This window comes from Seriola aureovittata, chromosome 2 (genome assembly GCF_021018895.1).
Source record: "Seriola aureovittata isolate HTS-2021-v1 ecotype China chromosome 2, ASM2101889v1, whole genome shotgun sequence".
NCBI lineage: Eukaryota > Metazoa > Chordata > Actinopteri > Carangiformes > Carangidae > Seriola > Seriola aureovittata.
This window is the reverse complement of record NC_079365.1, coordinates 30,608,714-30,635,033: the sequence shown is the minus strand read 5'-3', so window position 1 is coordinate 30,635,033 and position 26,320 is coordinate 30,608,714. Positions and strand designations below refer to the sequence as shown.

The following is a 26,320-nucleotide window of genomic DNA, read 5'->3' as shown; positions in this document are numbered from 1 at the left end:
TGTCTGTGTGAACATCCGTGTGTGTGTGTGTGTGTGTGTGTGTGTGCGCCTTGTCTGTGCCTTCAGGTGTGTACACGGAAGCTTCGTGTGCTTTTTCCCTCCCTCTCTCCCAATATGTGTGTGTGTGTGTGTGTAGATGCACCCTTCCCTCAGACGTGTGTGTGTGATGTGTGTGTCGGAGCGTTATGTATGCTTTGAGCGTACCTTTTTCTTTTTTTATTTGATGTGTGTGCGAGCATCAAGTCGGGCCAAAGCCGAGCTGACAGACAGCTTCCCTCCGAGGAGCCCCTTAGTGTTTCTGATTGATCGTCATAATGCCAAGGTACAGGCCCTGTCCTTGGTGCCTATGCTAATCGCAGGCTCATGCATATTTATGAGCTCCTTGGGAATCAACCAGCTAAATAAAGGATGAGGCCGTTGGCTTGGAGCTGCGTTCATCACCGACTCTGATTGATTAGAGAGAGAGAGAGAGAGAGAGAGAGAGAGAAACATCAGCCTATAAAGACCTGTGTGTGTTTTTCTTTTCGTCTCTTCAGCTCAAGGATCATGACGGGAGCTCGGGAGTTGTAGAGAGCAAACAAAAGGTGGAGGTCTCCAGACTGAACAGTAGTTAAGTAGAAAGAAGTTGGCGAGACGTGTCTGTTATTGTGTGTGTGTGTGTGTGTGTGTGTGTGTGTGTGTGTGTGTGTGTGTGTGTAGACCTTTACTTCTTTAACCATGGTGTTTATTAGCTGTGTCTCTCATTGGTTAAAAGCTAATGTCTGCTTACGTCTCATTGGTTACCAGTGGAGGAAAGAATTAAATATAAAGAGACGTCCTCCTGTAAGAAACGAGCCCAGAGGTCGTCATAGTTACGTTTAGTTAGGTGACCTCTAGTGGAAGGACCAGGCAAATGTTGGGGCCCCCGATGGCCCCTCATAAACCCACTTAAACTCCCCATAAAGACACTATACTGTGCACTGGGGGGCCCCTGATCATGTGTGCTGTAGCTAGTCTACCGAACGCTTGCATGTGAGGCGTTGAGGGAACATCGGTAAATTGTACCGTCCAACACAACCTTAATGTGACATGAAAATTGTAGCTTCTCCCGAGAGTCTGCATGTGAGGCGTTCAGGGGACTCGTGTGCTTGTGAGGTGGTGGGGGGGGGGGGTTCTTCGATGGGCTTCGTCTGGGATCGCCACTGAAGGTGACGTAGTATACGGACGGACAGATTGGGCATCAGGACGGAGCAGCATGGCAGCCATGTTTAAAAGTATAAAAGGTTACGGTTGAATCTTTCACTGTCCATCACACGCTTCACATTGATGCATGAAATGTTCATTTCATCAATATTCAAGGTTTTAGAAACAGAGACGAGATCACGTTCAACATTTTGGTCCCTTTTATTTCATGTTAACCACATTTCAAACAACTAAACAACCAATGGTAATGGCATCACCAGATCTAAACAACACTTTGCTAGACAAATAATCATCAGAATAATAATTATACAAAAAGAAATGTACAAATTTAGGACAAAAAACAAAACAAAAACAAAACAACGAAAGAAAAAAGAAAAGAAAAAAATCCAGAAAGAAAAAAAGTGTATAATACAGATGAATGGCCATGAACCGATCCAATACAATAAAGCCTTAGTGGAAATAAAAAGGTAAAGATAAACATTTCTGGCATTCACATTGTCTTCAATACAACACCGTCTTTGTCTCGATAGGTCCATTAAGGAGCCTGACTGGACTCCAGCGATAGGAGAAGAAAAGAAAAAGGGAAGCGCAGACTGAACAAGTTTGCCACGACATTTTTTCCACAAGTATGCTGGTTCTGGCCACGAGCGCTGAAAGCTGCGAGCAGGTATCGTTCCAAACTGGGTAATCTCAAATACTAACACCCGCTGGTACGACCTGACGGCTGACGTCAGAGCAAATTATATAATGGGTTTTTATCTTTGTTCCCCCAAAGATTATCGACGTATATAAACTCGTCCTGTTCATTATGACTGTTATAGTCCATGAATCCCCTAAATATTACAATGTCCTCACAGTCGTCGTGACTCGGCACAGTTCAGAGGAGCGCTTGGTTTCGTTTTTTTTTCCTTCACGTCTTTTAAACGAGACGACGGAGGAAGTCAAAGGCCGGGTGGCGTGAGGGGAGATGAGGCGACGCTTCCTGTATAATTCTCATTATCTCCCGCTCTCCAAACACGTGTCCCTTTGAGCCGCGGTGACGTCTGAACTGTCAGACGCGTTGACCCTCATTCGCCCGGGGTCGATCACCATCTGAAATCATTTCCTGTTAAGACCTGCGGGCTGTCGACCGCTCACCTCGGCGGAAAGCAAATTTTTGAGGCTTTGCAGAGGAAAAGTAATCGTGACCTGTCTCTTTGTCTTTGTGTTTCATTTTAATGATAGATGGCAGGCTGGGGAAACTGTCTGATCCCCCAGCGTCTTCTTCTTCTCTGATATTTATCCAGAGCGTGTCACAGGAAATACAAACACGGTTTGGCTTATGGAGCTGAGCTAAACCAAGAACCAAGAAGGCATAAGTTGGGCCAGTCGTGATTTCAGTAAATAATTTATCGCAGTTTCAGGTTTTTTCAAGGTAAAGCAAGTTTTCAAAACCACATCAACCAACTAGACGTAGAAAAAAAGTAGAATAAGTTACGTTTAGTTTTTCCTCTGGAATAACTGCACAGCTGATTTCATTCAGTCTCTCTGGAGGCGGGGTCAGATAAATGTGCAATATGCAAAAATATATATATCATTTGTTTTTTAACAGCATGTTTTAATGGACAGTTTGTAGTAACAAAAGATTCTGATCATCACTGATGCTGAAAATGACTGACAGCTTTTTCTTTTGAAGTGATAGTGTTTTGAAATGAAAAACCTTTATTTGTAATGTGTCTGGTACGTGATGTTTGTCTGTTTGTTTGTTTGACTGTGGTTGTCTTATCTTATTTACAGTAAGGGTGGATGCACACTATAAGGTTTTGACAAGATTGGTTTTCCAGAAAAACCATCAAATAAAATAAAATAAATAAAAAGAAAACTTCTTCTGTGAAACTTTTTTCTCACAGCCCCAAAGGAAAAACATAAGTGGAGCAGAGGCAACAACATCTGGGGCCAGCTGCACAAAACACCTTTAGTTTCCTACTTTTAATTGTGACACTGAAGGTTTAATTTCTCCTTATCTTGGGGGGGGGGGGGGGTGGTTTCCTTACTAAACGCATTTGCAGCAGTGAAAGAGATTTTACGGCAGTTAAATTCTACTGTTTCCGTGGAGACCGTTGTTTTGCTGCCAGGTTTGGGGAGCCGTCAGCATCAAAGCAAAGTGAACGGGAACTTTATACGACACAGTCAAGAGCGTTTAAACTCGCTGATGTGTGGACGTGAAACACCTCGACGACCCCTGACCCCGGACAGATCATGTGACATGAAACTGTACAGGTGATCATACCTTTAGTTTTTTTTCCCTTATTTAAGTTGCTAAGTGATTCCTTCAGTATGAGACTAAGATAAGGAGAAAACTTTTTTATTCTAAGGAAGCCTCAACTCAAACTTTAAGGAAAATCTGAACTCACTGTGTTTTGTGCCGCCGGCCTTTCATCTTAAAGGTAAAGCATGATTTATTTTGTTCTATTGTTTTATTAATACTGTTGTTATAACAGTATTTGCAGCCATTTGTCCCAGTAAACGTGAACTTCGTATATATTTATAAATGACTTAAAAAAAAATAAATCAGAAGAATTTTTTTGTAGCTGGTTGTTGAATTACAACTTTCATAGCGTCTAACGAGGCTGCGAGCTCAAAGGAAAATACCAGAAATATTAACGAGTGTCTGTGGGTTTTTGCTTTGATCCAGAACCTGAATCATCCACCGAACACTTTTCTCACGACTCTCTGTAAACACGAGTCGAGGCGTCACGACGACTTGAGCTAAACTCTTGCAGTGTGCGTCCGGCCTTCAGAGGGAGACAACATTCAAGGCGTAGAATATATCTAAAAAGGAAATACTGTACAATAGTCACATCACAGCCCAGTAGAGAGAAGAGAGATAGAGAAGGAAAAAGTGCCGCTTTTTTTGTTTTTTTTTTAAACATCTGATTTTGTTTTTTTTTTTCAACATATCATTTTTTCTTTTTTCTTTGTACAAGCGTGTAAAGTCCCCAGTTTCGCTGAAGCGAACACACACACACACACACACACACACACACACACTTAAATCACCAGTGTGTATGTTTGTCGCTTTTTTTTTTCATCTTCTGTACAGGTTTGTGTGTGTTGGTGTTGTCACAGGCACACGTATAGATACACACACACACACACACACACACACACACACACACACACACACACACACACACACACACACACACACACACAGGCACACATGCTCACTGGTCGGGTTCGGGGCTCAGCACAAAGCACTTCTGCTCCCTGCGTGTCCCAGTGTTGCGTTGAGAATGACAGGCAGCGTCGACGGCGAATCAGAAAAGAGAATTTTGGCCAGCAGCCAATCAGAAGGAGCTGAGCGCCTCCAGAGCCACTTCGTAGCAGAACTTGTACTGTTCCTGTGGAGGGACAAAAAGCACGGAAAGCAAAAGGTCAAAGAGTCTGTGCAAAAATGACCTTCCAGCACCGGAGAACCAGAAGCTGCAGTTCCTCTAACGACCACTAGAGTCTGGCTCCAACAGTGAGTCAGTCCCCATAGACTCCCATGTTAAAATGTCCAACTTTACAGCAGAAATAAACATGTTTACAGCCTGGTACAAAAACTGTTTTGGTCTCTAGAGATAATTTCCTCCTTCATGACACCTGTTTATATAACTCACCTGTTTACATTTTATTAAGGACTACAGTTATGGAGGATTGAGGGCGTGGCCTCTTTGAGTGACAGGTGGGTGAGCGTATGCTTGCACCTAACCCTGATACAGTGTGTGTCAGTGTTGTGTTCGTGTGTCGTGGGTCCTCACCATTGTCTCCACCATATTAGTCTTGTTGTTCCTCAGTGTTTTGACGGTGTGGAAAACGTCCACGATGTTCTGCTGCTGGATCATCTCGTTGATGCTGCAGATGGCACAGAACGTTCCTGAACGCCCTCCGCCGGTACTGCAGAGGAGGAGGAAGGAAGATATTCATCATCATTAAACATCATCATCATCATCATCCTCCTCCAGCATGACACAGAGAATAGAAAAAGGAATAGAAAGAATTAAACAGTCTTTTCAGACCAGTTCCTTTGAAGTTAAACGAGTCAGAGATGTTCACTCTCTCCTTTACAAAACAGCAGGGACTTGTTTTCGCCCTGTTATCACCCTGAACGCTGCTTTTCAAAATGTGTTTATTCTGAAATGTAATGTTTCCTTTCAGCCCTCTTCCTCCTGCCTCTGCTCTGCTGCAGCTGCCGCACCGAGGTCGACCCTGAACCGACAAAACTAGCTTCAGCCGATTCTAATAAAAGTGGAAACAGGACGGGTTTTTCAGAGGCGAGATTTGTTTTTGTTTGTCGTGATGGCATTTAAAGTCTGAGGACTGGTTTCAGGTTTAAAGGTAAAGTAAAAGGTTATTGTTAAAGGACTGGTTACTCTTCATAAGTGCGTCAGTTCGTTGTCACTGTGCTGAAAGGTTTTAGTGATATCTGACTTCAGAAGGCAAAGAAATTAAAAAGACTCACTTGTCTGTGGACGTGTTTATGACCTTACATGGGTTAAATAATGCAGAAAAGTTATTTATTTGTTGTATTGCACTTCATTTTGCTTGTTTGGTGTTTCTGTAAATGCATTGAAAAGACCATTAAAGGAGGAGCAATTGGCTTCCCGTACACACTGTGCAGGTTCCTGAACGCAGCATTTGAGAAAGTCAAAGAATTTCAACAATAAAAGTTGAGAAAACGAACGAGACAAAGAATGACAGGAAGTGACGGACTGAACACGTCACTACACGGAGCAAACGTATAAGAGCTCCACTAATGGATGGAAGACATTTGAAAACACGCCTTCAACTTAAATGTGACTTCTTCATTCTTTCCTGGACTTCCTGTAATGGTCAAAGGCGCAGCGATGCAAACATATCTGAGCGTTTACTGCCTGTGCGCCCCAATCAGCAGTCAGCGCTCCGCCCCGGCCGGAGTCAAACCACCCACCATGAAAACAGCTCCAGACTCCTCCGTCTCACCTGGTTCCAGCTGAATTGCTTCAGTATTCAGGCTGAATAAAACATTCAGGTGCTGAGAGGTGGAGTGGCAGCAGTCACAGACTCACAGACCGTCTACCTGCTCTGTGTTAGCAATGCCAGCACCGCCGCAGCCGCCGCTCTTCCTCTTTCTTTGCTTATAATTTAATGCAAAGAGGGTTAAAAGAGACAAATATTATATTTCTCATTCAGGTTTTCATCAGGTTTTATTACATTTTTTTTAGATGTAAATCTCTTTTTGGAACCGGACACGACACCTCAGGTCTTCATTACACTGGGTTTGGATATTAATATTTTAGAGTAGAATCTAAAATGCAAAGATTTTCCTTATGCACTTCTCCCCTGACCTCATGTTAGTTTCATTTTTTTATTAATTTTTTGGTGCTTGCTTCAGTTTAAAAAATAGAACATACATTTCTCTTCACTACTGTGAGATACGACTCAGGGCTAAAACACATAAATATTACGAAGCAAAATTGCAGAAGACAGGTCAAGACTCAAGCGGCAGCGAGGCTCAAGGCGACTGAATAAGTTTCACAGTTTGTTTGCACGTGTACGAGACGTTTGGCAGCTGATTAACGTCGGCGTCTGAGAGTCAGACAGTCGGAACATGCAGCAGCCGACGGCCAAAGAAACGGCCACAAGCAGAAGAACTAAAGCTGCAGATGATCTCTGCACCGGCAGCTTGTGGTTCTGGAAACAGTGCGGCTGCGTCCTACACCAGAGAACAGTCCATGCTGAAGCTTCTGGTTTGGTTCTGTGTCAGTGCTGATGGACGAACAAACTGTGAATAAATGTTCATTTATATGAAGCAGAAAAATGTTTTTTTAGCTCCTGAAATCACCAAAAACTCGACATGTGTCCAGACAAAGTTTTGTGGATTGCATGATGAGTATGTTTCTCCCCCTAGAACTGGAGGTTTAGCTGGTAAGAGTTTAGGGACTGCTTACAGGAAAAGTTTTTTTTATCACAACTTGGATTATAACTATAATTATAACTGATAAATGTCCCAGAGGTAACTTCTCATTTGGGATTCAGGATCTGGAAACATGACACTCATGAAAACAGACGTTGAATGGGGCAAGAAAGGAGCCGTCAGAGATCCAGGTGGCGTTCGGAGGCTCATCAGATTATTGAGACCAAAATCCTTTCAGAACTAAAGACTCTGACAAAACAACGACATGAGCTGCCGCACGCTGGGAACATTTTAATGAGGAGACAGATCGATATCTCTAAAATCTAAAATTCATATTTTCGTACAGTAGGTTTAAATAAATAAAGTGCAGAGAGATCGCTGCGTTAACTGCCCCCCCCCCGCGATGTGCTGAGAATGAGACACGTGTTCAGCATTAAAGAGCCGTCAGACTCCGACCTGCAGGCCGAGCGAGGAGCAGAAAAATAATCCATTTCACCAGCTGCTGATTGAACTATCATGTTTCTCCTTATCTCCGGTATTACTGAGTCTGTGAAATCAATAGCTGCGGCTGATTATTCAGCGAGGCTGAAGCAGAGGAAGCTCACTTCCCCGTCACTCACAGTTAGTGCGGTTAAACGCGACAGCCGGGGCAGCTGGAGATTACTGAACCAAGGTGTTTTGTTCCTAAATGGTTTTTGTACGGAAGCCCTGAATAATAATAACTTTAGTTTTTTGGGTTTTTTTTGGGGTTTTTTTTATCATCTGTGAAAATAATTTTATTTTCTGTTTTGGTCGGGATCATTATTTCATGTTTTTATTGTTTCTGTATAAAACCTCCAGAAGCCTGAAATGAACAGGATTTTCAACTTAAATAAATTTAAAAAATGAAAAATGATCCTGCCAAAATAAATAAATAATAAATAATTAAATAAATAAACAAATAAATAAATTTAAAAAAATTAAAAAAGTAATTCTTTTTGTAGGATGAGTTTTTTATTTTTGTTGAAAAAAATCACATCCCCATTTTTTTTTACTTGCCTCTTGTTTTCACAGATGAAATGGCCAAAAAAAAAGCGTAATTTTGTCTTTATTTAAGTTTCACCACATTTTTATTTTATTGTGAAATAACAGATGCACTTTAAAGAACTAAAACTATTTTTGTCATTTTGTACTTTTAATTTGAAATAAATGAAGGATATCTCATTTGTCTGTTCCGGACAGAGTTTGACGTCCGAGGCCGACGGCTCCGAGCGGCAGATTGATTGGAGCTGGGATACGTGTCTCTGTCACTGACTTTATTTGTACGTGGCAACAGGCATTTAACTATTGATTCTGTATCTGAGGGTCAATAGTTGAGTTCAGCTCCACCGGTCTCTCTACAGTGTTTTTACCTGGCAGCTCAAGCTCAGCGACAAACTGCTTCAACCTTTAGTGAGCAGATGCAAAATACTGATCGACAGATGATTTTACACCAAATACAGCCTATAATCAATAAAACCCAGAAGATGTAAATGTAGAGATAATTTATAATTAATTAGCCACAGATTTGTTTTTGTTCTTAGTGTCTTTTATATTTCTCTCTCTCTCTCTCTCTCTCTCTCTCACAAACACAGAGAGAGAAAACACTGAAAAGCAAACAAAACTCCAACAGCAGCTCCAGGAAGCAAATCAATGCCAATTCTGATTGGCCCAATGAGCTGTGACAGTGGAAGCTGATTGGATGAGCACCAGCGATGTGCTTAAGCCAATGTTTGGAGTGTGTGTGCGTCTGCGAGTGTTTGTGTGCGTTGTTACCGTTTGTGAACTTCCCTGTAATCTCTCCTGTATAGATTTTACACCCTGTGTTTTCCCTCCCTCATCATCAGCTTCATTTGTTCCGCTCAGGCAGGAAGACACACACACACACACACACACACACACACACACACACACACACACACACACACACACACACACACAGGCATATGTACACGTGTGTGTAATCAGCATATTTAGGCTTGTTTAAAGATCTTTGGTGAAAACAGAAATAACAAACAGTGTAATAGACTTTATAGATGTGGGTCTATAAAGCATCAACCAACACAACAACAACAACAACAACAACAACAACAACAACAACAGAAGGTCTCACTCTTTGAAATGAATGTGATAATCTTAAGAACAGACCTTTAAAACTGAAGTCTGATGAATGTTCTGTGTTTGACAGGAAGAGAGACGGACGAGTCTCACAATACCATTTACTGTACATATCATCTTAAAGGTGTGTGTGTGTGTGTGTGTGTGTGTGTGTGTGTGAATCTTTGTTTTGTGTGTGTGTGTTCTTTTAGAGAAAGTGTACTTTGTCATTGTTAACTGTATCTGTAAATCTTTGTGTCTCCTTCTCTCTGTCTCACATAAACACACAAACACACACACACACACACACACACACACACCACACACAGACACCACACACACACACCACACACACAGACACACACACACACACACACACACACGCACAAAGGGCACGTTTGTCTTCCTACGATTTTGTCTTGATTTATTGTCCCGGTGACGGTGTTTGTTCCTGTCCTCCTTCACTCGCTTCCTACTATTTTATCACATTTTCAAGTGTGTGTGTGTGTGTGTGTGTGTGTGTGTGTGTGTGTGTGTGTGTGTGTGTGTGTGTGTGGTGTGTGTGTGTGTGTGCGGTGTGTGTGTGTGTGTGGATGTCTGTGTGTGTGTGTGTGTAGTGTGTGTGTGTGGTGTCTGTGTGTGGTGTGTGTATGTCTGTGTGTGTGTGTGTGTGTGTGTGTGTGTGTGTGTGTGTGTGTGTGGTTGTGTGTGTGTGGATGTCTGTGTGTGTGCGGTGTGTGTGTGTGTGTGTGGTGTCTGTGTGTGGTGTGTGTATGTCTGTGTGTGTGTGTGTGTGTGTGTGTGTTTGTGTGTGTGTGTGTGTGATGTTGAACTCACAGGCAGTGCACCACAGTCCTCCCGTCTCCGCCGTCATACTGCTCCTGCCACTTAGCCAGCCTCCGGACCAACTGGAGGATGGAGCGCTTGGAGAGAGGCGTGTCCCTGTAGGCCGGCCAGCCGATGAACTGGAAGTGCTGCACCAGGCGGTAACCGTCCTGTGGCTGCGGAGACAGGTGAGGAGACAGGTGAGGAGACAAGTGAGGAGACGGGTGAGGAGACAGGTGAGGAGACGGGTGAGGAGACAGGTGAGGAGACAGGTGAGGAGACGGGTGAGGAGACGAGTGAGGAGACAGGTGTGAGCTGTCGACATCATGCAGTTATTCCATGGTGAGTGTGATGCAATCAACTCCTCCTCCAACCATCAACCGTCTCCTGAAATAGCGCCCCTATGGCGGCAGGTGTGCCGGACTCTGGTTGTCATGGTTACACTAATAAATATAAATGTACCGACAGCCATGGTTACTATAATAACTGTCGTGGCTCGGTTAGGTTCAGGAAAAGATGGTGATTTGGGTTAAAATAAGTAACTTCCTCAACATTAGACGTTCTTTGTCGTCATGGTTACGACATACATACTGCTGGTTTCACACGGGAATCGAACACACGGCTCTCCTGTGTCACATTCATCCACCACCTCCTCCTGCTCCTCCTGACGTGGACTCTGTCTCTCTTTAAACTACGTCACCGACACTTTTCCCTTTTTGCTCCTGTCATCATCACTACAGCCACTAGATGTCGCCTAGCAACAAAAACCTGACTATGATGTCATAACAAGCTGCTGACAGACGACCTGCGGCTCGTTTCTCACAGGAAGAGTCTCGACGCTGTTGTTTCTCGTATTTAAGATCATTTCCTCTGTCGTCTCTTCGTTTGCCACAGACCTCGTTGAACCAAGCTGCGATCGGAAAATCTGACGTGCGTCTGCGTCGAGTCCGATCACCTGGTCTGGTGTGGACGTGGACGTCTCTCTTCCATGGCGGCGGCGGCGGCGGCGGTCTCATTTTGCTGACGACAGACTCCAAATGATCCATAAAGCACTTCTCAGGCCTTTGTGCCACAATTAGTTCTTGTTTGTGAACAAAATGCTTTTTCAAAGTAAATAGGATTGGACTCGACAAAGACGACATCTTATAATGTTTAATTCAATTTCATGGCAGACAAAATGTTTCCAGCTGTCTGGCCTAAGGCGGTTGGCATCCGCCACCTAAAATACCACAACCCGCCGTCACTGTCAGACTGATTTACTGCTAGCTTTGCCAGACACGCATATGCACATTGACATTTACACACACAACCAAACAGATAGCGGCGTCTGGTCTTTTTCTTTTTTCCCTCCAAATCCTTCCCTGTCTTTCCACCTCACCTGTCTTCCTGTTTCTCCTTCTCTTCCTTTAATCTACTTCCTCCTTTTTTCTTTTTCTTTTTTATCCCACCTCCCCTGGCAATCAACTCCTCTTTCAAACTGTTTTTCTCTACTTTCCTTTTCCCGCTTTCTCAAAAAACCTTTTCTCTTTCCTTCGCTCTCTCGCCGCCTCCTCCTTCATTTGATGGCTTAGTGGTTGGTGGTACAGACTCAGCTTGGTCGGAGCTGCTCTCACGGTGTGAGACGTGCTGTTGTGGCGATGATATGAGCCATTTCACGCTAGACTGGTGATGTGTTTGAGAGGGAGAGAGCGAGAGAGCGAGAGAGAGAGAGCAGCAGAATATAGAGAGTGGAGGTAGTGGGGAGTTCACTGAGCACTATAGGAGCGCGCAGACAATAGAGCGCCGCTAGAGTCGTACCGTCATGGATGGGTGATGAAATGAGATGAGAGGGGAGTAACAAGAGGAGGCAAGAGGGGAGAAAAAAGAGAGAGGGGGGAGAGGAGAGGTGAGGAAGTGACGGGAGAGGAGAGAACCAGGAGATAAGAGGAGAATAATCTTCAAACCGTTGTGTTGTTACCGCACCGTGTCCTGCTACCCTGTGTTAGCCCGGCTGCTGCAGCGTGTTAACGATTCAGTCGATTGGCTTCGATATCATCCAACCAGCTGTTCAGAGGTCGCATACAAACCTCTTTACATCTCGCTGCTGGTCATATCATTCCACCACCTTAGCTTTTTTTTTAGTCAAATGTAGATCAAGGAGTCTTTTTATTTATTTTTTATCAAAACATTGTGTATTTTTATTAGACGCCAGGCAGCTGGTCCCCAGTCTGTCTTACAAACTGCCAAACATCTGGTTTTTGTGACCGTTCAGACCTCCAGACCTTCGGGTCACGACGACCTCGCGGGTTCAAACCGTTAAGCTCCTGCCATAAGTGATAGTGTCCAGTCGGAGCCATCTTTATCCTCCGTAGCTATGGAAACCAAGCTCTTACAGATAAGGAATGCGGGGGGGGGGGGGAAGCATAACGGCCCAAATCCAGTTCCAGAGCAGGATGAGTGAAGTGAGGCAAAGGGATGACACAGGAACGCAGGAGGTAAGATCATGTGACCGTGTTCTGTCTTCACACATACAGGTGAAGACTACAGATCGGCCTTATTAGGGTACGGCACGGGAAATGTGCCGTCACCATGCGAATGCTCAGGGACATCTTCTGAAGCCGGTCCGACTCGCTCCGATTCATTGTGCTGCTCGTCATTTTCTCTTCGCCGCATCAAGCTTTAAATAAACGCCGATGTTCTGAACAAATAACAGTCAAAATGAAGACAGGTGTGTCACACCGCTGTCCTCAAACATTTATGGACTATTATAAATAAAGGCTTCAGGCTCTTTCTTGTCATCTTGACAATAATCTCGTACAAAAGCCGGGTGCATAAAAAATGATTTTCACAGGACGTTCCTGGCCTGAACCGACCCCTGACCTCAACACTAGCAGACCACAGACCAGGACTCATCCTCCAGCATCAGCGACGCTCTCGTGTCGACTGAATCTACAGTAGATTAACGTCGGAGGGAAGCAGAGAAGACGAGACAAGAGAGACTGAGACAGGAGGACACAGGAGAGTGACGGGACTCTGACTTTGTCTTTCCCAGAATGCACAGCTACATATCGTCTTGAATAGATTTTAAGATATTTTTACAACATCTGCCTTCTGCAAACGCAGATGTTGGTGATTATCCTCCTGAACCTGAGGCGACCTCTGAGCTGCAGAATATACAACATTAAGGTTATTAGCGTGTTTATTTATTTTAATATCGTTTGAATAAAAGAGAATGTGGTTTTAAAATCATGTTGGTGTGAACTGAGAGTCTCCGCTGCTGTAAAGCTGCAGGACGTTTCATCTTCCATCAATTAAACTGAACTCCTCTCCTCTCCCCTCCCCTCCCCTCCCCTCCTCTCCTCTCCTCTCCCCTCCTCTCCTCTCCTCTCCCCTCCTCTCCTCTCCTCCCCTCCTCTCCTCTCCCCTCCCCTCCCCTCCCTCCTCTCCCCTCCTCTCCTCTCTCCCTCCTCTCCTCTCCCCTCCTCTCCTCTCCTCTCCCCTCCCTCCTCTCCCCTCCCCTCCCTCCTCTCCTCTCCCCTCCTCTCTCCCCTCCCCTCCCCTCCCCTCCCTCCTCTCCTCTCCTCTCCCCTCCCTCCTCTCCCCTCCCCTCCCCTCTCCTCTCCTCTCCTCTCCTCTCCCCTCCCCTCCCTCCTCTCCTCTCCCCTCCCTCCTCTCCTCTCCCCTCCTCTCCTCTCCCCTCCCCTCCCCTCCCTCCTCTCCCCTCCCTCCTCTCCCCTCCTCTCCTCTCCCCTCCTCTCCCCTCCCCTCCCTCCTCTCCCCTCCCCTCCCTCCTCTCCCCTCCTCTCCTCCTCCCCTCCTCTCCCCTCCCCTCCCCTCCCTCCTCTCCCCTCCCTCCTCTCCCCTCCTCTCCCCTCCCTCCTCTCCCCTCCCTCCTCTCCCCTCCCCTCCCTCCTCTCCTCCTCCTCTCCCCTCCCCTCCCTCCCCTCCCCTCCCTCCTCTCCCCTCCTCTCCCCTCCTCTCCCCTCCCCTCCCCTCTCTCCCCTCCCTCCTCTCCCCTCCTCTCCTCTCCCCTCCTCTCCTCTCCTCTCCCCTCCCCTCCCCTCCCCTCCCTCCTCTCCTCTCCTCTCCCCTCCCCTCCCCTCCCCTCCCTCCCCTCCCCCTCCTCTCCCCTCCCCTCCCTCCTCTCCTCTCCTCTCCCCTCCCTCCTCTCCTCTCCTCTCCCCTCCTCTCCTCTCCCCTCCTCTCCTCTCTCCTCTCCTCTCCCCTCCTCTCCTCTCCTCTCCCCTCCTCTCTCTCCTCTCCCCTCTCCTCTCCTCTCCCCTCCTCCTCCTCTCCCTCTCCCCTCCCTCCTCTCCTCTCCTCTCCTCTCCTCTCCCCTCCTCTCCCCTCCTCTCCTCTCCTCTCCTCTCCTCTCCCCTCCCTCCCCTCCCTCCCCTCCCCCTCCTCTCCTCTCCCCTCCTCTCCTCTCCTCTCCCCTCCTCTCCTCTCTCCTCTCCCCTCCCTCCTCTCCTCTCCTCTTCCCTCCTCTCCCCTCCCTCCCCTCCCTCCTCTCCTCTCCTCTCTCCCCTCCTCTCCCCTCCCACCCCCTCCTCTCCTCTCCTCTCCCTCCCCTCCTCTCCCCTCCCCTCCCTCCTCTCCTCTCCCCTCCTCTCCTCTCCCCTCCTCTCCCCTCCTCTCCCCTCCCCTCTCCCCTCCTCTCCTCTCCCCTCCTCTCCTCTCCCCTCCCCTCCCCTCCCTCCTCTCCCCTCCCTCCTCTCCCCTCCTCTCCTCTCCCCTCCTCTCCCCTCCCCTCCCTCCTCTCCCCTCCCCTCCCTCCTCTCCCCTCCTCTCTCCCCTCCCCCTCCTCTCCCCTCCCCTCCCCTCCCTCCTCTCCCCTCCCCCTCCTCTCCCCTCCTCTCCCCTCCCTCCTCTCCCCTCCCTCCTCTCCCCTCACCCTCCCTCCTCTCCTCTCCACTCTCCTCCCCTCCTCTCCCCTCCCCTCCCCCTCCTCTCCCTCCCCTCCCCTCCCCTCCCCTCCCCTCCCCTCCCCTTCCCCTCCTCTCCTCTCCCCTCCTCTCCCCTCTCCTCTCCCCTCCCCTCCCCTCCCCTCCCTCCTCTCCTCTCCTCCTCTCCCCTCCCCTCCCCTCCCTCCCCTCCCCTCCCTCCTCTCCCCTCCCCTCCCTCCTCTCCTCTCCTCTCCCCTCCTCTCCTCTCCTCTCCTCTCCTCTCCTCTCCCCTCCTCTCCTCTCCCCTCCCCTCCCCTCCCCTCCTCTCCTCTCCCACAGGTGAGAACGTGTGCGTTACCCTGGCCATGTTGCAGATCCTGAAGATCCGGTTGATGATGTCCTCATCGATGTCGGCTGATATGAACTCAACCTGGATGGGACCGTAGCAGCACGAGCTCTTCTCCGGCCAGTACTGCATACATAACTACAGAGGACAGACAGGGACAGAGACGGAGAAGGACGGAGTGATGAGGAGGGAGAACGAGTGATCGTCACCTCTTCCTGTGCATCGCCTGCGTATCTGTGAGCGCCTGTGCGTCTGCGTCTACCTGCGCCGCGTCCATCTCGTTGAGCATTACGATGGAGGAGCAGTTGTAGTCGAACACCAGCCTCCAGAAGTCGCCCATGGTGTTTGGCAAAGGATGCTGGGTAACGATGAAGGCCGCTGGCTGTTTGTGGCTCTGGAGTGTTGAGACGGAGCAGAAATAAATAACCACAGGAAGCAGGAGATAAACACACACACATATATTCACAAAACACACACACACACACTTACGTCCATTAATGCAGCATTGATGTAATTGGAGCTCTCTCCATCCACAGAGATGAGGAACGGGAGGCAGCGGTCCGCCGACAGGACGTCCATGCTGCGGTTCTTGTCGTGGTTCCTGGGTAGCAAACCCACGCTGCAGTCCTCTGGACGGACTCTGGGCGTCACGATGTTCAGAGTCTGATGGAAAAAAAAACGCCATGATCGTTATGTCGTAGCAGCAAAGAGCGGGTCCCCGAAATCTTTTATTTAGATTTTATTTTAGTTTGTGTGTGTGTGTGTTGTGTGTGTGTGTGTGTGTGTGTGTACTTGCCCACCTGGAACTCGTCTTTAATCTGGCTGGAGTTGGTCTGTGGGTCCAGTCTGCTGATGTTGTAGTAAATGGCTCTGAACTCACACACGGGTATGGCTGTGTTCCCACATAGACACGCCTCCAAGATGGCATCGTGGACAAACACGTACTGCTCCTGCAACGTGAGCGTGAGAACGTGATCACCAACACGCTCAGACCTTCAGGTTCAGTCTCGAACCTGGGTGTGATCTGAGGAACGCTGTCATGATGCTGACGTCTCTGACGGACTCAAACATTTCCCGCTCTGTGTGTGAGAATTCATTACTGGTGTGCTCTCTCTCTCTCTCTCTCTCTCTCTCCCTCTCTCTCTCTCTCTCTCAGCAGCCTGAGAGTGAATTAAAAGGGAGTAGTAGCGTTGCCCTGCAGTGTTTCTGTGCTCTGGATCAAGTGTGCTCTTTGTGCTCCGACTGACGAGCTCGCTGGTAAAAGCATCAGCCAACATGAGCTGCAGCCGCCGCCGTGCATGTTAATGTCCCTCCCTCTCTTTCTGTCCCACAATCGTTCCAGTTCTATCCTCTATCTGCTCCATCACTGTTTTATTTCTGTCTTCTTTTTCTTTCTCTTCCTCTCGCTCTTGTTTTCGTCCGCCGTCTACGGCTTTTTCAATTTGCTTTTTTTTTTCCTTTTCACTCCATCTCTCTCCGTCTGTCTCTCTGTCTCTGGCGAATGTTAATTGTTGCCCTTGGAGCGGAGAGGAGAGTTTTAAAAGCATCACTGAAATGACCTCTCGTGGCCATTACCTACTCTAGTGACACACACACACACACACACACACACGTATGCACACAGGAACAAACACACGAACCCACACAAAGAGGCAAGCACTCATTCATACTCTTAACACACACACACACACACACACCACACACACACACACACACACACACACACACACACACACACACACACACACCTTTCCCCCTGTGCCTTTTAAAAGATTAATTGCTTTGTGTTGTGCGGAGCAGGATTATAATAGCGTCAAGCAGCTTCAACACTGACACAAATTGCTCCCACACATATTCAAAAGGAAGGGCAGGATGTATTTAGCTTGGTTTCAAGAGGCATAAAAACACACACAAACACACACACACACACACACATATACAAAAACCAGCTTTCATATCACTGCTGTCATGTGAAAACACTCAAAGTGTTGCCCCGGGTAACTTTTCTGAGCCTCGTACTTCTAAAAAACCTATTCACAAGTCAATTCCAGGCTCCAGGCTCGAGCTGTTAGTCTGAAAATGAGGCTGTTTTTCTTTATTCCCCGTAAAGTTGACTTTTTTCTTTTTCTTTTTTTTTTTTGGGGGGGGTTGGGGGGGGGGGGGGATGCGACGTTTTTCATCAGTGGCACAAATGAAATGCAGAGGCGGGATGGATTAGGTCGGCTTAAGGTAGCTTAGAGGAGAAATGAATACTTCTGTTCCGAAATGAAAGACCTAACATTTGAAGACAGACTCGGGGGGGAAAAAGAAAAAGAAAAAAAGTGATTGATAGTGCAAAATGAGAACAAATTATGACACTGTGTAAAGGACAGGAAGTGACTCGAGTCCTCAGCTGATGAAAACACACAACTTTTTAGGAAACACACGATCCAGGTTTCAGAGACGTCAAACAATAACCCTCTGATGTGTGACTCAGTCAGCTGATGAAGCCGGTACAGAGCAGTACAGTAGTAGTACAGTAGTAACAGTAGTAGTAGTAACAGTAGTAGTAGTAACAGTAGTAGTACAGTAGCACAGTCAGCACTGCATCAACAGCAGCTAGCTGTTATTAGCTCACTGACGGTGATTCATTCTAGGCCGTCTGCTATAGGAATTGCAAATGAATGAAATCACTTTGGCCCTGATGAAAGTTAAGTAATGTTGTGTGTGTGTGTGTGTGTGTGTGTGTGTGCATATCTCACAATACCTTACAAACACACAAAGAATACTAAGTCTATGTGTGTTTGATTTTGTGTGTGTGTGTGTGTGTGTGTGTGTGTGTGTGTGTGTGTGTGTGTTTGCACTGAGGTCATCTATTATTCAGGGTGCGTTTAATATTCACAGCCTGATTGAGATGGATGATATAAGACTGAGAGAAGTCTCTGTCTCTCTCTTTATGCTCCAGCGTCTCGTCCACGGTCTACAGACGGACTGACGGACACAGAGAGCACGCTTCAAGCTAATGAGGCTAATTGAGCATATTTCCTACATGAAACTCTCCTGTGGTGGAATACGTCTGTGTGTAGATGCAGCTTCTGATTCCAGTTTCCAAGCACCACGGGCAACTTTCAGTAAAAAAGAGCAGACATGTTTTCATTCTTCCTGCAGGGAATTATTTTCACGTTTGTCTAAACAAAGTTGACTGTTGAGTTGTGTTAACAGGTTGTGGAAAAACTTCAGCAGTGGTTTAAATTGCGTTGGATTTGTTACACATGGATGTGTTATAATAGATCCATGCAGTGGTTAGGGTTTGTTGTGTTCGCTGTTCGCTGTGCGTCCGAACACTCACCTCCGTCTGCACCATGTTGACCCGTTGCGATCTCAGCTCTCGGATGCAGTTGAAGATGTCCACCACGCCTTCGTTCTCCGCCATGTCCAACATGATGTCCACCGCGATGAAACAGCCCGTCCTCCCTGCACCGGCACTGCGCACACAAACAGACTTTATATTTATCTATCTGTGGCTTTAAAAACATGCTGCACTGCCAAATGAATTTGCAGGAAAGCTGCAGCAGAGAAGTGCATTTCTTGCAATGGTGCTAATATGTGGTCTGTGCACTGGTGTATGATGGGAAACGACATTTCAAAAGGTCTGGGTTAAAAAAAACAAAACAAACACATCTCTCCTCTAATCATATTTAAATTATTTCTATGTGTCTGAGACTCAAAGACACAAAATGTGATGGACTAAGTGATGACTAAATGCACATGGAGGCACCTCTCTCTCTCTGTCTGTCTCTCTCTCACACACACACACACACACACACACACACAACACACACACACACACACAAACACACACACTTTAATACCACATGTCAGGTGTTAAGGTGACACATCCTGAACAGTAATGCCAAGAGGGAAGAGACGGACGGAGGGGCAGACGAGCAGATGGATGGATGGATCAAATGAGCAAGGGGAAGAGGAAGAGGAGAGAGAGAGGAGGAGGAGGAGGGAGGAGAGAGAGAGAGAGAGAGAGAGAGAGAGAGAGGGAAGAGGTTAGTGATTGGGAGTCATAGAGGTGGTCGTCACAGGGGAGAGATCAAGGGAGGAGAGGAGGTAGGATGGAGGGATGGAGAGGGAACTGTGAGGATGAGGTATGGAGGGATGGGGAGAGGGGAGGGGAGAAACCTATCTTTCACTTTGCATCCCCCTGACACCTCCCATAGACAGCTAGACAGAGAGAGAGAGAGAGAGAGAGAGAGAGAGGGAGAGAGAGAGAGAGGGAGAGAGAGAGAGAGAGAAAAGAGCAGAGAGAGAGAAGGAAAGATAAAAAGGAGAAAGAGAGAGGAAAGGAGGGAGAGCCTCTGCAGATTACCTGTCAACCTCTGTGATTAATGTTGAGACCAGAATACTGCTGGGCCTCTGTGTGTGCGCATGTGTGTGCGCATGTGTGTGTGCGCGCGCGCGTGTGTGTGTGTGTGTGTGTGTGTGTGTGTGTGTGTGTGTGTTTGAAAGCCTCATGACACAGGCCAATAGCGTCAGAGTGCCCCAGGAAATTGGAAGTGACTGCCATAACTTCCTGCCTGTCTGTCCACATACTTTTACTACAGCTGTCGGTTGACTGCGACTGCTCGCCTTGTTGGTGAGCGCCGATGTTTCCGTCTGAGTGTTTTCCACATTTTTCTAAACAAAGTTGACGGTTAAGTTCAGGACGCGTCGTGGAAAAAACAAGAGTCAAAAGTTGTGTGAAAACTTGAGCAGTGGTTTATATTCCATTGGTTTTATTATCACGTGACAGCAATATTTCCCAACCCCCCCCCCATGCAGAGTACTGGCAGATGCTACAATTTACAGATGTCCCCTAAACGCCTCACATTCAAATATCTGTAGATTGTACAATTAACAGATGAACCCTAAACGCCTCACATGCAGACTATTGGTAGACTCTAGCTACCCCCACTTAGGGGGGTTTTGGGGCAACAGCAGTGACTCTATAGTGTCTTTATGGGAGGTTTAATGGGGTTTATAGTTGTCATTGCAAAATGTGCCAATATGAGGGGCCATCGGGGGCCCCTTTTCCCCTTGGGGGCCTCTGCACATGAGTTATTTTTGGGAAGGTTATATGAGTCACTTTAGCAGCCAGTTGTTGTTTGTTGTTGTTGTTCTGGTAATTAGCTCGTTTATTTGTTGTCAGAACCATGTCATTGTCGCAGGTTTGTTGGTGCATTCAAGTGCTCGTGGGACGTTCTGAAAACTGTGACTTACAGCAAGAGTCGGTTCCTAAATAGCACTAGAATCCGTATCATATATCTCCATATACTCTTATTAAACTTTGATAATGTTCAGTTTCTTTTCTGTTCCACTTCAGGAACGTAAGAGTCTCGCGTCTTGTTGGGTTTAGGAAATAAAAGCGCTTTGTTAGAGCTCGGGAAAAGATTGCGGTTTCAGTTACATGTTGACAAAGTAAACATGTTTATCTCACACTCCCACCCACGCTGTGAGCGCCTGAACGCAGCATTAATCACACTTCAGCTGCAATGAGTTATTGTAGAAAAAACTAAATATATTTTCAGAGAACATTTATCAAAAACATTCAGTGTAAACAATTAGCAACTTGGCAGATACATCTATTATTACATTTCTTTCAAAATATACTGCTGTCCCAAATTACTGCTGCACATGACATCATTTCTAACAGAGAGGTTTGGAATAATAATGTTCTCGATGTGAGACTTTAATCAATTTCCACTAACAGCAAACTCGTATTCAAACAGGAGAAAACAGTGTAAAGAAGAAATATAGTTTGCGGCTGGTGGTTAATCTGCAGAAACAAGTAGGTCCATCAGTATAAAGGTGTGTTACAGTCGTTGAGCTGAAGGTGGATTTGTGAACGGGGATGGTCCTTTGTGCTAACCATAACCTGTTGAATTCCCTTTATGTTAATATTAATTTAAATGATATATTTATATATATTTATATTTAAAAGCTCGTATCGATGTGAGGAATCTACTCCAGAGCTTTTTCTATCGCTTGTCAGAGTGCTGACCTTTTAAAGCTTGTGCCTGCTGACAACCTGGCCCCCGGAGTTGAACTGTTAACGTCCCATAAAGAACAGAACACGGAGGTTAAATATACTGTCGCCGTGGGGATCTTAAAACTGTCACTTTTCTTTTTTCTCTCTCCCTGGTAGATGATGGTGGTGGTGATGGGATGAAAGGTGGGAGGTGAATTTCTTCTTCTTTTTTTCTCCTGTTGCCTACTTCTTAAAGGTTAACGCCATCGATCTGATTTATGGACGAGGGAGATCGGTGAGTGTGAGATCATATTGGTGCTGATGACACCAACTGTTGTCTTATCGGAGAAGGAAAAGGGGAGCGGAGGAAAGGAAGAAGAAGAAGACGGGAGGAAACGCTGACAGTGAGAAGAAGATGGATATTTTCAGACTGTTCTCAGGTTAAAGGTTTCTGGTTTTAATATAAAGTAAAACAGATTAATTTGGTTGTTTAAGATCCTACAAACATTTCTGCTTAAGTAACGCTCTTTCAGTTTTAAACCATGTATATTATTATGATTTGTAAAACCATTCCTGCATTACACTGTATGTTACTGATGTGGTTTTAGATTAGATCTTTCAATAAGAAATAAACAGAGTCCTTGTTGTTATCTGATTGTCGTCTGATTTATTTTAGATTTTAGAAGACTCACTATAAATACTGCATTTAAAAATGCATCTAACAAGTGTGAATAAACTAAAATAACTATTAACTATTAACTACTAACTGAAATTCTGACAGATTGTTGTTGTTAAGGTTTCGTTTGGTTTAAGGGGAAAGTTTCTTCCTGGTGGTGACTGTCGCTCGACAAGCGCCATCTTTGTGTTTACGAGACAAGATTATACTACGGCCTCTGAGCAGCTGCGTCTTCGGGGCAGATTGGAGGCTACAGCGACTCGGTATCGGAAAGTGACGAGACAGGTTGCGGCTAGCTGGTTAGCATGCTAACGTCAGAAGTAAAGGCATTAAGTTTGATGCGTAACTTGCAGCGTTTATTCTAGAAGTGGTTAATGCTAACGTTAGCTATGTAGCAATAATAAAAACTTACAAACACTTCCTGGTTATGGTTAGGGAAGGTTAGGTTTAACCACAATACAGCTACTCATTAAGGTTAGTAAATCATCATGGTCGTGGTCAGAAGGAAACTATGAGCAGTGGCTTCTCAGACCAGAGACGTTATTCACGTTGTGTTGGTTGTAATAGAAATAGAGAAGCTTTGCTCGTGTCCTTCAATAAGTTGAAGTATTTTGGTGTGTTCCTTTGTATTGTACAGTCTCAGTGAAAGACAGATTGTGATGGTGGGTGGTTACAGTACAACACGTTTGTTTTATTTATATCTAAGTATTTAAATTTTACATATTTTATTATTTTATTTATTTGATATTGTCATTGTGCAGTTTCTTTTTTGATACTGTCACTTTGCTGCTGTAATACTGCACATTTCCCCACTAATAACAGAATATCTTATCTTATTCTAAAATCAAAAATATAGAAATAATCATCAAAATATGAAATATAAAGTGAAAGTGGCTCCATGTTTATACACAAGCAAAAAGAACAGTCTTTGTTCTGCACAAGAGAGAGCGAGCGTCTGTGTTTGTCCTTGTCTGGTCTGTGCAGCCACTGACCGGCAGCATCAGGGAATTAAGTTCATCTTCTGTGCAAGACCTTCAGAAGTGTGTGTGTGTGTGTGTGTGTGTGTGTGTGTGTGTGTGTGTGTGTGTGTGCGTACGTACCTGCAGTGTGCCACTATGGGCCCGGCGTCTGGCGGGTTGAGAAACTTGACCTGTCTTATGAAGCCCAGCAGTCCTGTGGCGTAGCAGGGAACGCCGTGGTCGGGCCAGCTGGTGAAATGGAACTGACGGAGTTCACGGATCTCGTGGTGACCCTTCTGAGTAACACACACACACACACACACACACACACACACACACACACAGAGGAAGAGTATTTTTATATTTTATTCTGTCTCTTCAGGAAACGCAGCAGCCATTTTTTCGTCTCACTGTTGATGACAAATGCTCGGATCTCAAAAAATCTTATCACGGCCCTTCTGGGGAAGACTGACGAGAAGACATATCGTGGTTCAGCAGCCTAATTTACAGCAGGGATTTCAGGAATCTGGGGGCCACGCTGCCTCTCTGGCTTCAGATGGAAAATAAATCGATCTCATGGATGTCAAGACGGCACTTTGGGCCACTTCTGGGAACGAGAGACAGGAAGACTTATCGTGGCTCATTTGCCTAATTTACAGGGGAGATTTGAGGAAACTGATGGCCATTTTGGCTCCACCAAAAAAGATTAATTGATTTCACAAATCTCATGATGGCCCTTTTGGGAGAGACTTACAGGAGGAAACGCCATGGTTCAGTTCAGCTGGCTAATTTACAAGGAGATCTCAGACATCTAACAGTCACTCGGCTCCCCTCTGTATGAATGAAGATATCACGAAGACATCAGAACAGAGGGGAAAATATAAAACACAATATACTTTTATTAAACAAATAAAGTTTCTTTTTTATGACTTTCATTTCAGCAGCGGAGACACGGAGCCCCGCTCGCTGGAAAGACAGATTTTTAAAGACTAAGATAAAAAAATAAAATAAATTGGACTCCCACACCACTCACTGTGGCTCTTCTTCGAAACAGATACAGAAAGAGACAGTTTGGTACATAACAATAGAGATTATGGGGAAACGAAATGGCAGTGGGAATCCATTGTGGCTCTCCGTGTGATAGCATCTTGACATTTTAATGATGTACTTTCTGGAAACACAAAGGGCTGGTAAATACTTTACCGTCTAACAATGGGGATATTAAGAAACTGAAGATGACATTCTGATGCTTAACAGATGGAAGTTAAGTCTCACGTCACGCTGCCACCTCAGGACACACACACACACACACACACACACACACACACACACACACACACACACACACACACACACGTGCTGTAATATCTGAAAACTGTGGTGTGCAGGATTTCCTGCTTAGCTGATGAAGAGACGTTCTGGATCAGAACCAGCGCTGCAGTCCAGGGGAGGAAGTCAGAAATTATAATTAGAAGAATATTTGGTTGAATCTTGTATGAGCCGGGGAGGAAGAGTATGAAATTGTCCACTATGCAAAAAGTAATGGTACATCACATTCAAGATGTTATTATACCTAATATTAGCTGGCACAATGCAGATTTTTCTTTTCCTCTAATTTCCTTTGAAATCTCATCACCTCTTGACCATGTGACTGAAACAGGAAGTAGGTCGAAAGAAAGAGCGCACTGCATCTTATTTTGTTGTAGTGGGGACGCATTCAAGTGTTACATCAGCTGTTTCAGCAACAGAGGTGATAAAGTGAGATAAAGTATAAAGTTGTGATTATCATCAACAGAATGAAAATCCTGCGAAACAAACTCAAACTTAGAAATGCTTCAAATTAGAAACTAGAAACCAAGTAAAACAAAGGGATCCGATGGTATTTATGAAACAAAGTATGTTCCATCAAAACAGCCCGAATATAAATTTGGCTCCTACAAATATCAAATGGTGATGTGACAGGAGTCGCTCGTAGTGTTGAACCTTGAAGCGTTACAGAAGTTACAGCAAGTTTCAGTCCATTCTTTACTGTTGTGGTTCATTATCACACCGTTCATTGTGTTGAAGTGAAAAACGCTCTAAAAACCCACTGCACACTCACAAATAGCTCAGTGAGCGACTAGCTGCTGATCATTAGCAGCCAAAGAGCCAGATACTTCCACCAGCGGAAGGTAGAGACCAAAAAACGAAGTGTCTATCGGACCTGGATCTATGGTTCCATACGGTTCTGGAACAGCTGGATGTGTCAAAGCTTTTCCGCTGCCCCTGAAACGATCTGTTATTGCAGGTTTTAATTATTTGGTGTGTTTTGAATCCAGGTTTTCAATTCACCTCCAGCTAAACCCCCAGAACACCTCAGTGTATTCTCTCCATTTCAGACGTGTCAACTTGTATACCTGTATAACAGGTAACTCGCGTCAGCTGCCTTGAAGCCGAGGGGTCTTGCTTCTAGTTCCTGCATCTCAGGGCGTCCAGCCACGACTCTCCTCACAGGGATGTAGAAATATTTCAGAACTTTTTTTTTGACAGCTCCTAAATGCGTCATAAGATATGTATGACCCTTTCTTCAGTTTCCTGCTGCTACACTTTTCTCTACAACACTTCAGGCTTCTGCTTTAATAATTCAAACTATGGATTCCATTATACCGCTGTAAACCAGACGGGCCTTAAGTGGCGAGATCCGCGTCCCGTTCAGTTCAGTTTACCCTCCAAGAATAGAACCGGGAGGAAACCGTCGTTATTGCAGCTGCCGCTCTGCTCCGGTACAGACGGAGGGCGCAGTGAAACTGTTTGCCTTGGCTGAGTGCCGCATGATAACTCGAGAAGGAGGGATGACATAGAAAGAAGAGACACAGGGGTAGTGGTCAAGAAATGGAGATTGTGAGTGGGAAGGAACTGAGGTCATGGAAGAAGGAGGGAGAGGGAGGGAGAGGGAGGGAGGAAGGGTGGTGGTGTGGGGAAGGATGAAGATACAGATGTGAGACAAAATTAAAAATGAAAAAAAGCAGAAAAAGTAAAGATAGAGAAGAGGAGATAAACAGAGACACACAAAGAGAGATAGAGAGAGGAGAAAAATAAAAACCTAGAAAACCACGAGGTGATTTGATAACCCGACTTCCCATTGATTTGCTCTCTTGTGATGTTGAAATTACTTCTCTAAATCGATAGAAGGCGGTCCAACGCAGCCAGGGCCTCGAATCCACGACTGCACGGTGAAAAAAAAACAAAAAAAACCCAAAGCAACAACAACGTTAAGGTGCAGAACAACATGTTGGAGCTCGGTGATGAGGATGTGGAAACACTTTAAAGCCTCTCCTCACATTTTACACCCTTTTCCTTTGCAATGGACGAGTGACAGACAATAAATCTTATTGATCTGCAGTGAGTAATAAATTCTCCCCGGATCTATCGCAGGTCCGGATGTGCAGAACATGTGT

At 45.7% G+C, this 26,320-nt stretch overlaps 1 protein-coding gene across 1 annotated transcript in view; it reads right to left on the bottom strand.

Moving 5' to 3' along the window:
* Positions 1–1,364: 1,364 nt before the first annotated feature.
* ptprt (protein tyrosine phosphatase receptor type T) overlaps positions 1,365–26,320 on the bottom strand; it is a 318,930-nt gene continuing 293,974 nt past the window's right edge. The window contains 9 exon segments of the mRNA XM_056395774.1: positions 1,365–4,565; positions 4,968–5,103; positions 10,055–10,218; positions 15,266–15,391; positions 15,516–15,647; positions 15,743–15,916; positions 16,054–16,203; positions 18,582–18,717; positions 23,025–23,179. Coding sequence (XP_056251749.1) covers positions 4,512–4,565; positions 4,968–5,103; positions 10,055–10,218; positions 15,266–15,391; positions 15,516–15,647; positions 15,743–15,916; positions 16,054–16,203; positions 18,582–18,717; positions 23,025–23,179 — 1,227 coding nt within the window. The 3' untranslated portion in view covers positions 1,365–4,511.